Source organism: Nyctibius grandis, chromosome 4, assembly GCF_013368605.1.
Source record: "Nyctibius grandis isolate bNycGra1 chromosome 4, bNycGra1.pri, whole genome shotgun sequence".
NCBI lineage: Eukaryota > Metazoa > Chordata > Aves > Nyctibiiformes > Nyctibiidae > Nyctibius > Nyctibius grandis.
Genome location: NC_090661.1, coordinates 61,738,486 through 61,752,271, shown reverse-complemented (window position 1 = coordinate 61,752,271; position 13,786 = coordinate 61,738,486). Strand labels below are relative to the sequence as shown.

The window sequence follows — 13,786 nt, the reverse complement described above, 5'->3', positions numbered from 1 at the left end:
GCGGAGAAAGGGGTGTTACAGTCAAGGCTTCGGGTATTCCACAGCAGGCGGTGTTTACATTTGTGTAGCAAGATCCTGGATTTCACAGTACGCAGGGTTGGCAAACTGGAAATTCTCTGGCAGCTTCATGTAGTTTTAAAAAAAAGTGCAGTAGGCCTCCATTTTATTAACTGTGATAAAAAGCACATATGCAAAAATATTTTTATATCGATAGCACATTACTGCATTATAAAAGCTGCCCAAGTGAAGGTGAAGATTCTGGCAGCTGGTGCTTTTGGCACTTGGGAGATGTGGAAAGCAGCATAGAGATCTGTGAAATACAACAGTGACTGATGTTTCTGCTACAGTGATCGGCATTAATAGAGTTAGCAGTGTTCATATTTAAACTTCTCTATGAAGTTTCTGAGTCAATATCCCACTAAGAGGAGATATTCAGATCTCTTAAAGCTACTAGTTTAGGCTGTGTGCAGACTCAGGAAGACTTCCCTATTAGTTTACACTTTTCGCATGTTTCAAAGTCCTCTTTCAATCACAAAGGCTGGAAACTCTTTTTTCCTCCTCTTTTAAAGAGCCTGGATTTAGAAGCGCAATTCTGTCACAGGAGCTGGAAACTGTAGTCACAAATCTGCAGAATATGCTGGGCCCTGCTTATACTAGAAATCTCCTCCAAGTCCCAGACTGAAACAGGATATAAACTGTTTTGAGATGGCCAAACGGTTTCATTTAAGTTTACAAGACATGCATTAGCAATGGGAGGAGAGTCCTTTGGACATTTCCACTTGGGAATCCTGTTTTCAGTAAAATTCTGTGATGCACAAACACAAAAGCTCAGCTGCCTACATTCACAATTATTAAAATGACACAAGCTGAGCGAACCTTCGCCCTAAAGCATAAGTGATGGGTTTGCTTATGCAGCCTGCATAAAACTGCAAGTGCTGTATAATTATATCTAGAGATATAGATGCGGGTATATCTATAGATATTTATCTCTTGTGCAGAATGTCCTCCTTCCGTGCTAGAAATTGAACACTAGCACGTGCCTCCATATTTGAGCTTGCACCTGTTGACAGCTACGTACCATAAAGGGAGTACAGTACCTGGACAATGGAAGGCAAGAAAAGGAAGACAAGTTGCTGCTGACGGTTGCGACGGTCAGCAGCAGGCAGTATTCTAGCAGGTGCCTGGAAAACCCATGAAGACCACTTAGCATGCGTTGTATATTCATAAATACTCCTTGCAGGCACTGTGTGTGAAGGCACAGCCAAAAAAGACAACGGCAAAGACAAGCTGAAATACAAAGGCATGAAATTCAACCGCACCTTAGACAAAAACTGTGACTATGCCTCAAAAAGCACAAAACTGATACAACCTGACATTAAAGGCTGAGATGCAACGTTTTCTTTTGAGCCCAGCAAGGCTAAAAACGCAGTGGTGCAAGTCCGCTCTGCTTAAGCGGTTCTTGGATTTTAAAGAGCACCACAGTCAGGCTGTATCTCTAGACTTGCTTGTCACAGGCTATTAAACAGAAGCAGATGAACACAGCAGGTTGCAATCAACATGTTTCCAGGCTAGCAAATGCCTTCCACTACAGTTCAGGCTGTTGTAAGAAAGAAGCCCGTGCATTCCCTGTCCGGATGCTTGTCTGCTATGAAATGCTGTCATGAGCATATACATCCACAGCCCCACAGAGTTCTCAGATGGGTCCGTTTCAAGTGATGCCACCTTACAACCACAGGCATTAGAGGACAAATGTCACCTGCCTTCACAGTGGCCATGGAGACTGTCTAGTCCAAGCTCCATAGGAGCACCAAGCATAATGTTTTGGCACCTGAATAAGATAGATTCCACCATGGCCAAGTCATAGAAGCTCCAGAAGCCAAAGAAATGGGCTTTGGCTTCTATTTTGTACATGGCAAGGTACTCAAGGGCTCTGAAGACAAGGCTAAACATTATGCCTGAAGTCCAATTAAACTACCATTTCAGATATCAGAATTAATCTGAATAAAAAGCTATGGTTTATAAGCAGCACAGCACATCTAAGGCACATGTATGCATGCAAGCCACCATCACTGTATTAAGACATTGCTGATTTGTCCTTAAGAAGCAATGGCTGCTAGTACAGAACAAACACACAGGCTTTTTTCAGCACTAATCCTCCTCCCCAATACTGAAAATACTATATACTGCTGACAGCATAATGTGCAACATATATAGCTTGATTGGAAAGCATGGGGCAGAACTTTAAAAAATGTACAGGATTCCGTTTAGAACTCCAAAGTTCAACAAATGCCCTATTTTAGGGTGAAAACAATTATAAATCTGATAATGATGCACAGCATCCATGAGTGATTTTTCCTTAATTTTGAAATAGTGTCATTAACTACGACATATATTGTAGGTTTACATTTCTAAAGAGAAATAACAGAATTGAATAGTTTTTTTTCCTATCACAAGTGATAACCAGTGTTTGATATCTTCTATTTTTCTTCCAAGAAATATTAGTCTATCAACAGTTTTAAAATAAAATGTTTTCTGTAACAATAGAACTTTAAATAAAAATATGATTTTGATTCAGATACTTTTGAGAAGACATGGATACTTTTCCAAGATCTTCTGACAAAGTAATTATTAAAACAGAGACCAGATGAGGCCTTAAAAAGACAATATACTATATTTCAGACAAGATTGCACCTCAGTTTTTCAAAGAATATCATAATTGCAACATTACTTCATCATTTCTTCTTTTAACATGCTGACAATTTCCAGCTAGCCCACGTGTGAAGTTTTTTTTTGTTTTCGTATTCTAGCTTAAAGAAATAAAAGTCAGTAATTTATTCAGAACATACTGTATACGTCTTTTCACCTCCAATTGACTAGATCATTAATAAGTTAAAAAAAAAAAATCCTCTCTGACCATAATCATTATCCTCATGAGGGATAAGTGATTCTTCAGAGCTTAAGTGTTGCTAGTTCTATTAAAAAATATACCATGGTATGATTTCTTAATGTGTTGCTACTTTCGCAATTGGACCCTATGCAGTTATGCCTTCAAACTCTTCCGTCTGTTCCACAAGGTGGTTCTGTGAGCTTTAGGACCTCTGATTGAAGACAAACTGATATAAAACCCCCAAACGGAGTCGTCTTCTGTTTAATCCACCTCCCCCATTGTATGTCAGGGGTCTGGTAGATCCGATGTATCCACTATGACTTTAATAAAAATAGTATCATCTTTAATATACGTTCCATTCTCTAGAACAGTCTGAGCCACAAAGACCGGGCAGCCAGATGCAATGTTCATTTCTCCAGTTGGCTTCTTGAAACTGCTGCTGTTTGGATCTGGCTTGAAAGCATCTCCTAAGTGGCGTCGAGACGGTCCCTGATCCATTAGCATGAGAGTCACTTTCTGTTTAAACGGCCAAGGAAGCAACGCATCATATTCTCCACGCATTATGACAAAAAACAGCGACAAGTGCGTCCCCTTTCCCATGCCATCTCCGTTAAGGTAAACTCTGGCACACATCTTGTAGCCAAAGTATCCAGTATAAAAGGGTTGGCTGTACAAGGACAGAGTCTTCCCCATGACTGCCTCTTGCTTCCGACGTTTATAATCTCGAATTTTCCAAATCAATACTCCGTTGTAACTGGCAGTTTCTAAAACTTGGAATCGGAGGTCCATGTCAGCCAGCCGAATATCATGAACACTCAGCATCTGATCATGTCTGCTCAGCTGTGTCTCCAACAGGCCTGTTAGAAAACGGAAAGGACAAGGGTGAGAAAAGGGTTTTTTTTTTTTCTAAAGACTGTAAAAATCAATTGCCAGTGCTGGTATTGTATATGAAAACATTTTCCCCTCCAAGAACCAAAGTACATTTGGTCACCGACGAAGCAATTTCCACAGACAATAGTTTGACAGCTAGTATCTAGGTTAACTGGAATTTTTACCAACATGGGTGTTAATCACATGTTCAATGTGATTAAATATTCAAATCAGCTAACATAAATTTTGTCTGGTCACTAAGCAATGTAACTACAGAGGTTTCCATTTTTTGAGAGAAGACTTGGTAGCATTATCTGTAGATTGCTATTAGCAGTGAAGACCTTGGAAGTGGTCACACATTGTACATAATCCCTCTGAAATTCAGAAGCACCACTGATCACTCAAGATATTCTTCTCAGATACTACTTGTCTCAGAAGTCTAGAGCTGCTCCTTATCTAAAGCTCATCATAAAAGAACAGAAAATTCAAGCTTAGCTCTGCATTAAATTGTCCCTTACTTAGTTTGGAGGGAGGGCTGTTTTTAATGTCCCCTTTCCCTCACGTGAAAATGTTACTCTCTGTCTTTGCATACTGGCAAAATTGGCCAACATACAATACTGAGAAGCAGATGAATTTGTAAGGCAGGTTTCTTTTATACAGATCTATTTAAACGTTAAGTTCTTTGTCTCAATGATTTAAACACATACGATCTACACTATCTTGCTAAACTCCAGTTTTCACTTTATTCAGCAAGCACAACAATAACCTTATACTCAAGCAGATTTCACAGTTTTCTTTGGATCAAATATACCTCCGTAACAGATATCAGGATGAGTGGTTTCAGGTGGACAACCATACTGTTGATCCATTCATGGGGGAAGAAGAGTAATAAAAGAAGGCTTGTCAATAAACCGAGACTATATTTAAAGAAGCTGCTGAAAGCTATTAGCTGTCAAAGATCAGCTGGGAAACTATTTATAATGAACTAACATTGTAATCAAGACACAGGTCAAGAAAACAAAATAAAACCAAGAACAAAGCCTAAGAAACAGCGTGGAAACAATGCCACATCATCAAAGGGATTACGCAGTTTCCCATTCAAAAATCAGAAGAATCAGCATTATTGATGCTTCACATAAAAATCACAATGGGAGTGCCATTCAAAGGACACCATTTTTCTCTTGACAGCGCTGCTGAGTACTTCAGTCCATTGTGCTTACACTTACTTGTATTTCGAGCTCCTTGTCCTGCAGTTTTATCAACACTTTCCAGCTCAGTCACTCTGTTCTGGAGGGATTCTACGCTGCTCTTCATGCTGTCAGCCTCCTCCCAGTTCTGTCGGAAGGGACGAATTTCTTTGTCCAGTTCTTTCAGTTTCTCTGCTTGACTGTCTATCACTCGCTTTATAAAACAGTAAGTTACAAGTTAAAATAACAAAATGACATTAATTTATGCAAATTAATCAAGGATTATATACGGATAATAAGATGCATTTCCAATACAGACAAGTTTCACTTATGTCAAATATTTTAATAACACAAACCTTGCAGATTTAGAGGAATAGCCCAAGTATTTTTAAAACACTTATAAAAAACTTCAGTGCTGCATAGGTATTAATATTAGAGCACTATCAGAATTATCAACACAATTATTTTTAAAAAAATGAATTGTTAGTGTGATCTTGTCTAAAATTTTTTTTAAAAACCTTTCAACGCAAGAACAACATTCTGAATGTCTCTGTATTGATATTACGGCCTGCTATGTGTTGGGTTTCACGTCAGAGTACTTAAGGAACAAAGTATGGGCACAACAGCTGCTTACCATGGTGTGAATCAAGTGGCTGCTCATGTGCATGTGTTTACCATTGGCTAATAGCAAAATAACTTACCCCTCCAGAAAGACATCAGTACTCTTGCACACATGGAGCAGGAGTACTTATATGTGCAGATACAGTGGCATTAGCAAGCTCCAAGCTCACATAAATCAGTTATCAAAGCCTAAGGTTATCATGTGCCCATAATCACAGCAGAAGCGCTCAGGAGTGTAAGCAAAACTACCACTTCTGACCCCTTAAGCACTTTTAAAATTCCCACCCTTATTTGCTAAATTGAATAAGCCATATGTCCTGAAGGTGCTTGCTGGTTGAGTCTTTTTAAGAAAACAAAGAAAATAAACCAATTGATTTTGGAAAGGCATTAAATATAATACTCAAGAAAAAAATACATAAAGACTGGTATTCTCTGAAAGAGGGACACTGCAAGCACCTCAGTATATTACAAATATAAAGGAGAACATATTTCCCGGTCTACCTCAAATCTGATGCAAGTACTACATAGCACTTTACATTACCACAGCTAATTTGGACTAGCAGGAATTTTAGCCAGAACCCCACAATCAGTTGTGAATTTCAAATGATAACACAAATATTTGAGACAAGAAACTACTTTTGCTACCACCTACAGTTAAAATTCCAAATCTAACTTTATAGTTTATTATCATATAGTGCCAACATGAGTAAAAATGATTTTTCACTTCTTAAAAAAAAAAAAGTAGCAGTTGAGTACAAAACAAGAAAATAAAGTTATTTTGCATTTGCCTTCTGGTTAGCCATGTGGATTCAATGTTCCCCACTGATGGGGAAAACCCTTCTACTTCATGTAACCTTCATTTCCCCTTTTAGGCATTTGCTTTTAATCATGTGGTTTCAGTTATACTGAAAGTCTGTAACGATTAATTGAAGACTGTCAATTTGATAAGCCAGCTCGCATAACCATGTTCTAGCAGTGTTCTGTTTTGTTGTGTCTCAAACCCACTGATTAATCTAACATATTTCAAGATTAACTATTTATTTCTATGTTGGTGTTTTAAAACAAGCTTATATATCTCACTTGCAAAATTACGACTTTGTGAAGGAAAGCTGTGTATTGAATCATAAATGCAGGGGTATGGTCCCATTAAACAGATTAAGCAACTTGCCTGGACGTACTAATCATCAGCTACCAACACAGTCACACCCTCTCTCACTTGGACTGATGGTAATCAGAAAATAAATTAGGGAAGGGCTGTTAACTATACCTATAAAAGGAAACACATCATGGAATGGCCTGAATGAACGTTGTAGGAGCAGAGCCACAGGATTTGGCCATTAGTTCACAGTTAACATGCAAAAGTAAACTCAAGGTGTGCCCAAGTCTGATATTTTTCCTCTACTCACACAAATCATGAACTCTCCAAGGCAAGAACAGTAACATGGTTGTGGGTTTGTACAGTACCTCACACAGAGATGCTCTGATTTCCAACTAGGACCTCTTGGCACTAACAAAGTATCAAACAAAACAAATAAATAAATTTTTAAATAAATTGGGAAAGTGGTAAAGATGCAGAAGAATTTTAAGTTACTCTTCTTTTGTGAGAAGTTCACTAAAAGTTGTTACTAGGGGCCAACTTCTCTCCATCAACCTGTGTGCAACGTTCTACCTTTGTACATGCACAACCAATTCTGGTTTTTAGCTGCTTCTACTACACATTGGCAAACTTGTAGTATTTTATCTCTCATACCTCTTAATGAGAATTCAAGAGATACAGAATAATCAGAAATGGACCTGTATTCAGTTTTTAAAAAGCGGTGGGACCTCTATCTTTTTACTCTACAGGAAGTCAGCCTCCCTCATGCTGGGAGATACTGATGTACTAAATCTGAATTTAATGCAGCAGTAGAGAATTTCACTCTCTCTAATTATTCCATTAGAAAGCACACAGATGTCTCACACTGTACTCATAAATTTTCAAGTAGATATCAATTTTCTGCATGCACACTTTATTGCAGCAACTGACCTCTCCAGATCATTAATCCAGAGTTATATGCCTGGCAAATCACTGAGGGCTCTTCTTGATGTTGATTTTAACCTAGGTTTTGTTTGGTATTTCTATAAACAGTCTCCAGAATTCTAGCACTGCTATTACTAAAAGAATTTAGAAAATGTCATGAGGAACTGAAGAAACGTTATATTTGCAGCTCTCTCTCAGATGCTCCTAATGGACCTTTCCATTGCAACTGATAGAGCAAAACTGAAAAGCTGAAGAACACACTAGAAACAGAACCAAAGGTACTACTTGACTGGGAAAAGAAATCATACATCCTACTCCTTTGAAGGAATGTATTACCAATCAAATCATTTTATATTCATAAGGTCATCGTTTCTTTTGCCTTTAAGTACCTCATGTCCACACTCAGCTTAAGACTTGCCTTACTAATATGCTTCCATATACTCATAAGAAAGACTGGATACTGGATGTGAAAGTTCTTTTCCACAAGACAGCAGTCGAAAAAGTATCACATACTCTCTTGGTAAAAACACTTTCCCTAGAGACCAGCATATAGAAAATTAATCTGACTCAAAACATCTCAAGGTTGAGGTTCCTGCCAGCGCCCAGACACCTTTGATGCTTTTAAATGAGTTGCGTTAAATGCCTCACAGTGGAGATTATGCCAGTTGTGCTCAGTGAAACAGTACTAGAAATACTGAAACTGTACTAGAAATTACTAGCATGCATAGGACTAAGCAAATAACACTTGTCCAGACCTGAACTGTCTAGTTCTACACTGGAAATATCTGTGGCTTTTGTATAGACATGGCTGCTCAATGCAACCCAGAAAAAGAATGGCCCACAACAGGTAACCAATTCCTTCAACTCCTAGCAGGCAACAGGAGGAGGCTAATCATATTGTCCAGGGAAAAAACAAATCGAGGTGTGTTTCCAGGATGCCCTTAATAATCCGGCTGAACCAGGAAGTTCCTGTAAGTGGAAGGAATCAGGATGAAATAGCTGTAAAACACAGCTTGGCTTAAAATAACTAAACTAAAATAGCTGGCAAGAAGTAGAAAAGGGAGGGGGGGGAAGAGCAAAACACATCCTCTCCAGTACGTATTACCACCAAAAAGCCGCCTGTTGGAATCTGCCAACCATATTTGTTTTGTTTTGTTTTGTTTTTCTAAACATAAACCATTTGAGAATTGATTTTGCTAACACTCTTACAGCTTGAGGAAATCAAAGATATTGCAATCTGTCATCAAGACAACCATGAAAAACTCTGCTCTACTTTCTTTCCATTTCCCCTTTCACCACTGGTTATTGAGACAGCATGTGTAAAAACCCCAGGCTTACAAATTAACTTACCTCCTGGTAGATTCAATCAGCAATATCAGTACGTACAAGGATTAGCTTCCCAGTGTCAGAATGCAATATTGTAAGCATGCAGCCATACCCCAGACTATCATCAGACCAAGTAACAATGACTAAGGCAGGTTACTACGTGGGCAGAACATGGAAAGAAATGAGTGCTATAAGGAGAAATGTTGCTGTTGCCAAACTTAAAGGTTTCCTTATAAACCCATGTTGAGGGTTTCAAGGCTCTGAGCTCTTGAATGTGCTACCCTTTGAGTTTTAGCCATACTCTAGTTTGGATACTTATATCTTTCTTGAGTATCAACATTTGCAGTTTAATATGTGAAGCAAACTGTAAGTGAAAAAGACAATTTTATTTACATTCCCTTAAGCTGGATGCTAAAGCAGGTACCTGATATTCTAGCAGCAGACATACTAAAATGACATGTAAACGATACCTTCACAATAGCTTGCTAAATATCTCCCGAGGTTTCCCTAATTGCGGTTAGTATCACGCAAGCTAACAGAAATTCCCAGCATCCATATTCCAAGTCAGCTCTGAATATAAGGCAAAGAATTTCAGCTTGGGCTAAGAACCATGCTAGTGCATCCAGAGGATTTCTAGTTCGACACTAGCTCGAGAGCAGGTGATTCAGACCACAGAATGAGAAACTCAGATCTACTGGCAAAGCAATAATTAGATACATTTTCCTCAGAAGGAAGACAACAGACACATGGATTTTAAAAAGTGTATTCAAATGCATTATACTACGTTTGGATTAATTCCACACCAGGTTGATCTCACTCATGATTAATATTTTTTAAAATGCCCACAAGTAGAAAAGAAAATACATTATACATATGACAGTTTCAAGGTGCTAATCTTGTCCTCCAGTTTGACAGTAGTTCCTCAAGCAGTTATTTTTTGCAGAGAGGAAAAAATAATTATGATTATTCTTCAGATAAGATTTGTAATTTTGTTTTCAGTCTTTTCCCTTTTTAAACAGGGGTTTTAACAACTGCAGTGTTTTAGTGAAGTATCTTACTCCAAACACAACAAACCAGCTACTGACCAGAAGAAAAAAAAAATCAGAATAGCTTTATAATAAGGTAAAGTCTCTCCCCCCGCTTTTTAATTAGAACACCTCACTTCACAAGTGTAAAGGCACAGAACAGAAGCTACTACCATTTCTGCTTTAATGGGGAGAGTCTAAATTTCTTACCTGTAAATGAAGTATTTTAGATTCATTATTCCGCAGCATTTCCTTCTGTCTTTCAATTTCTATTTCAAAGCTACAAATCTGATTATGTAAAGTTTGTATACTCTTGTTCTTTTCCAAACTTTCATTCTGGAGCAAGGCCACCTGGAAAAAATTCTACAATTACTCCTGCCAAAGTTTATTAAAAATACCTACAACTTTGTTAGTTTTAAACTATCTTACACACATGAAAGGGATGAGATCCTAGTAAAATCTCTCTCCATGTCTTGCAAATAAGTAAATAAACCCCAACCTTCTGATAGCTACTTTTGCACTTCCACAGAGTGGTATGGGTACAACTTTGGCTAATGAAAGTGCAGATGGGATACACAAACAGCAAAAGAACTTGTGTCTAAGCATAATCTTTTCTTTATTCGGTTTGTTATTTAATGGCTTGGTTTCCTGGTTTCCACTAACTGACTTGGGAGTTGCTTGGCATTTGGAAGAAACAACCTATTTAGCTCTACATTAGTGTTAGGAACTCCAGCCCTGCACAGAAGGGATACCAGAGAAAAGCTAGTTGGGAAAGGGAAACATTAATCTTCCCCACCTACTCCAATCTATCCCGATCTATAGCAAATTTAAGGAAAAATGTTATCTGCATGGGATTGGCTTGGCTTCACAGAACGTGATGGTGATGAAAACTCCTGAAATGAGTGAATACAGAAGGGATCCATGCATTTGAAGGAAAATCCAGTGGTGCCTATTAGTAGAAAAGGCTAAAGAGTTACAGGCAGCAGATTATATTCTCTCTCTGTATTGACATTTTTATGAATTCATTCATTAGTGACTCATTCTGATTTTAAAACATGAGCCTTCTTAGAAGAATATCATATATTGTATCTCCTTGGGGACGAAAGTAATACAGTAAATATTCTCTGTCACACTATTTTGTGCTCTGCTCATTAACGTGGTTTGGGGAAGGGGGTTGCTTTGTGGTGGTGGGTTGCTTTTCTTTTAAGATCTCATTTTTCCACAGGCAACATTATTCAGTGGCAACGACGTAAAAAAAAAAACACTTGACACAAAATGACATTTGGACATGCCCTGACTAGTTCCACAGATAGATCTTTATACAGATACAAAGCAGCACCGTTTCTGACTCAGGAAAATCTTGATAAACGTTCCACATTAAGACCAATTACTTGGACGCTTCATGTTCCCCAAAAAAATCTACACCACCATCCCCAATAGAGATGCTAATTTGAAGTCAAGCCATTTTTACCTCTGATGTGGGTACCACTGTAGAATGCCACCACCTTAACTGTCCTCTAACCAGACACAGTCCAATCACTTACGTGTCACTGCATTGCTAGACTCAAGAAGCTAGCCTGCTTAAAAAGGTAAATAATTTCAATCTCTGTACTAGCCTAAACTAGACAAAGGACTGCCAAAGTCCACAGGCATTCAAGATGTTCATCAGACAGGGGCCCAAAAATATAGAGATACCATAATACGTGTATCTACTTTTCAATATAGCATAGCATGTGTGCACACACACACGTACATTAGTTCCGCATTTTATATATGGAAAAAAACTGGCAGAAGAGGCTCAGCAGATGAGACAAAGCTAATTTTGTCAGTGCAGAGGGAAAAACAATCTTGAGGCTGAAGGAATGTATGCCTAAGTATTAGAGAAAATTTTCAAGAACGAGTTTAAATTTAAACTAGTACCTCTGCCTCCCACATATTTCAGATCTGCTGGGTAGCCACTTTAATTTTTTGCGTTCTCCTTTTCCTTAATGAATCAGAGTTCTTTAGTTAATTGTGATCTTTACATTCCCCTTTTCTCACTGTTTCCTCCCCAGGGCTCCCAATCATAAGGCAGTTACACTCTGTGTCACTAGCATTACATTTCCATTTTTGTACAAGTTACAAAACGTGGGCCTGGCTTCTACTGAGATTTTCCACACAGTTTTACAGAACACAAGAAAAATAGAATTATGTCCTGCAGCCCTTAATCATACAGAACTGTCCTTGCTAAGTCAGTAATTGTAGTTTAGTGGTAATTTGTGAACAAGAAATCTTTAACACTAAATATAGTTTTGTAATTGCATTTGGCATAAGTCTTTGGAACCCGAGTTAAAAAACAGGGTAAAGGAAACACGGCATCTATTTACAAACTGCATCAATCAGCTTCCTTTACTTCCCTGTCATATTTGAAATATTGCTAGGATAAAGCATGCTCTTATTCAGCAGTTTTTCAAATTAAGCTATTGCTTATTACTGTTTACTAAAAAAGAACAGAAGAAAACCTCTTACACCACAAAGAACTGGATTAAAACAGACAGGTCCCATATTTAAGTCACATATTAAAAAAGAACAATGAGCTTATACCAGATTTCTTTAAGAATGTGACGAAGCCACAAAATTACATTCAAGTCATTATTTCCTGCATCACAAAACCCGTGGGAGTTCGGTCTGTAAGTCTGACCCATCACAGAGTGAACACAATACCGAACTTTAATTTGCCCCACAAAGTTTTGATTCAAGATTTTACATCTGACCTTCTCTTACTACTCTTTGCCAACAGCACCATTCAAATACCAAACTCTTAACTTAGCACAAGCTTTGCAGCTCTGAAGACTTTCGGTTTGCATACTCCACAAGCAGTGTTAAAGAACACGGTGACTGGGAGATGGCAACTTCTCCTTTCCCCTCCATACATATCACAGTGACTACCCCAAATGAAATCTTGACCCTACAGAAACCATCAAGACTTCCACTGACTTCAGAAGTGCCAAGATTTCTGTGATATTCATCAGCTAGGTTAACTTCAGTGCCTCAATTCATTTTTTCTCAAAGAAGAGAACAACAATGAAGTTACCAATCATTTTGTTACCCTCCTCTAGAATAAAGTCACTGACATATGATATGTGGTTAGCTATTCTGGTAACTTGGCACGGTCTTGGGATTTCCAGTGATTCAACTCTTTATTATGAATAGGAAGAAGTCTACAAAGCAGGAAGTGAAAAGAAAAAAAAATGACAAACAATGATAAGCAGTTATGTCCTAAATGAAAGTTAAAACAAAAAATTGAACATAAGAGTAGTAAAGTGTATATTCTCTTAGCTATATAACAGACAAACATAGAACTGCTGGGCATTCTTTAAATGACAAAGCACCTCTCAGGACACTCACAAAAGGCAGAACATGATCTATTCTGGAAGTCACAGGGAACGTGTTTTTTTCCTATGATGTAAAATAAATTGTATAGTTTTAATCAGACTAATGAGAAAGAACTAAGGATATGAAATTTGTATCTGCTAAAACCGAAAAAGGTACAGTTCCTCCATTAACAAAGAGATTCAAGTGCAAAAGCAAACTTAAGTATTGTTATTGATCATCAAACTAAGACTTACACATGCAGTAAAAATTCTATCTAAAACAACTACACTAGACCTCTCCCAGTTTCAATGGTTCCCTCACAGGGCTTCAAGTTCAAAAATAAGCAGTCCAGGGACAAATGTGCTGGGGATAAAGTCATATTTTGCCGTTCTTCTTAATTTCTGCTTTAAAACTATGCTTCCTGCAGCTGCAGGACCTTGCTGGAAACCCATGCATGAGAGATCCCTGTAGGCCAAGAAGGGAATACGCTTTCTAG

At 38.1% G+C, this 13,786-nt stretch overlaps 1 protein-coding gene across 5 annotated transcripts in view; it reads right to left on the bottom strand.

The window, feature by feature from the left end:
- Positions 1-2,657: 2,657 nt before the first annotated feature.
- TRAF3 (TNF receptor associated factor 3) overlaps positions 2,658-13,786 on the bottom strand; it is a 67,872-nt gene continuing 56,743 nt past the window's right edge. For all 5 annotated transcript variants that reach the window (XM_068398647.1, XM_068398651.1, XM_068398650.1 and 2 more), the window contains 3 exons: positions 10,147-10,287; positions 4,984-5,158; positions 2,658-3,744 (listed from right to left, as the gene is read on the bottom strand). In XM_068398647.1, coding sequence (XP_068254748.1) covers positions 3,173-3,744; positions 4,984-5,158; positions 10,147-10,287 — 888 coding nt within the window. In that variant the 3' untranslated portion in view covers positions 2,658-3,172. The remainder of the gene's footprint in view (positions 3,745-4,983; positions 5,159-10,146; positions 10,288-13,786) is intronic.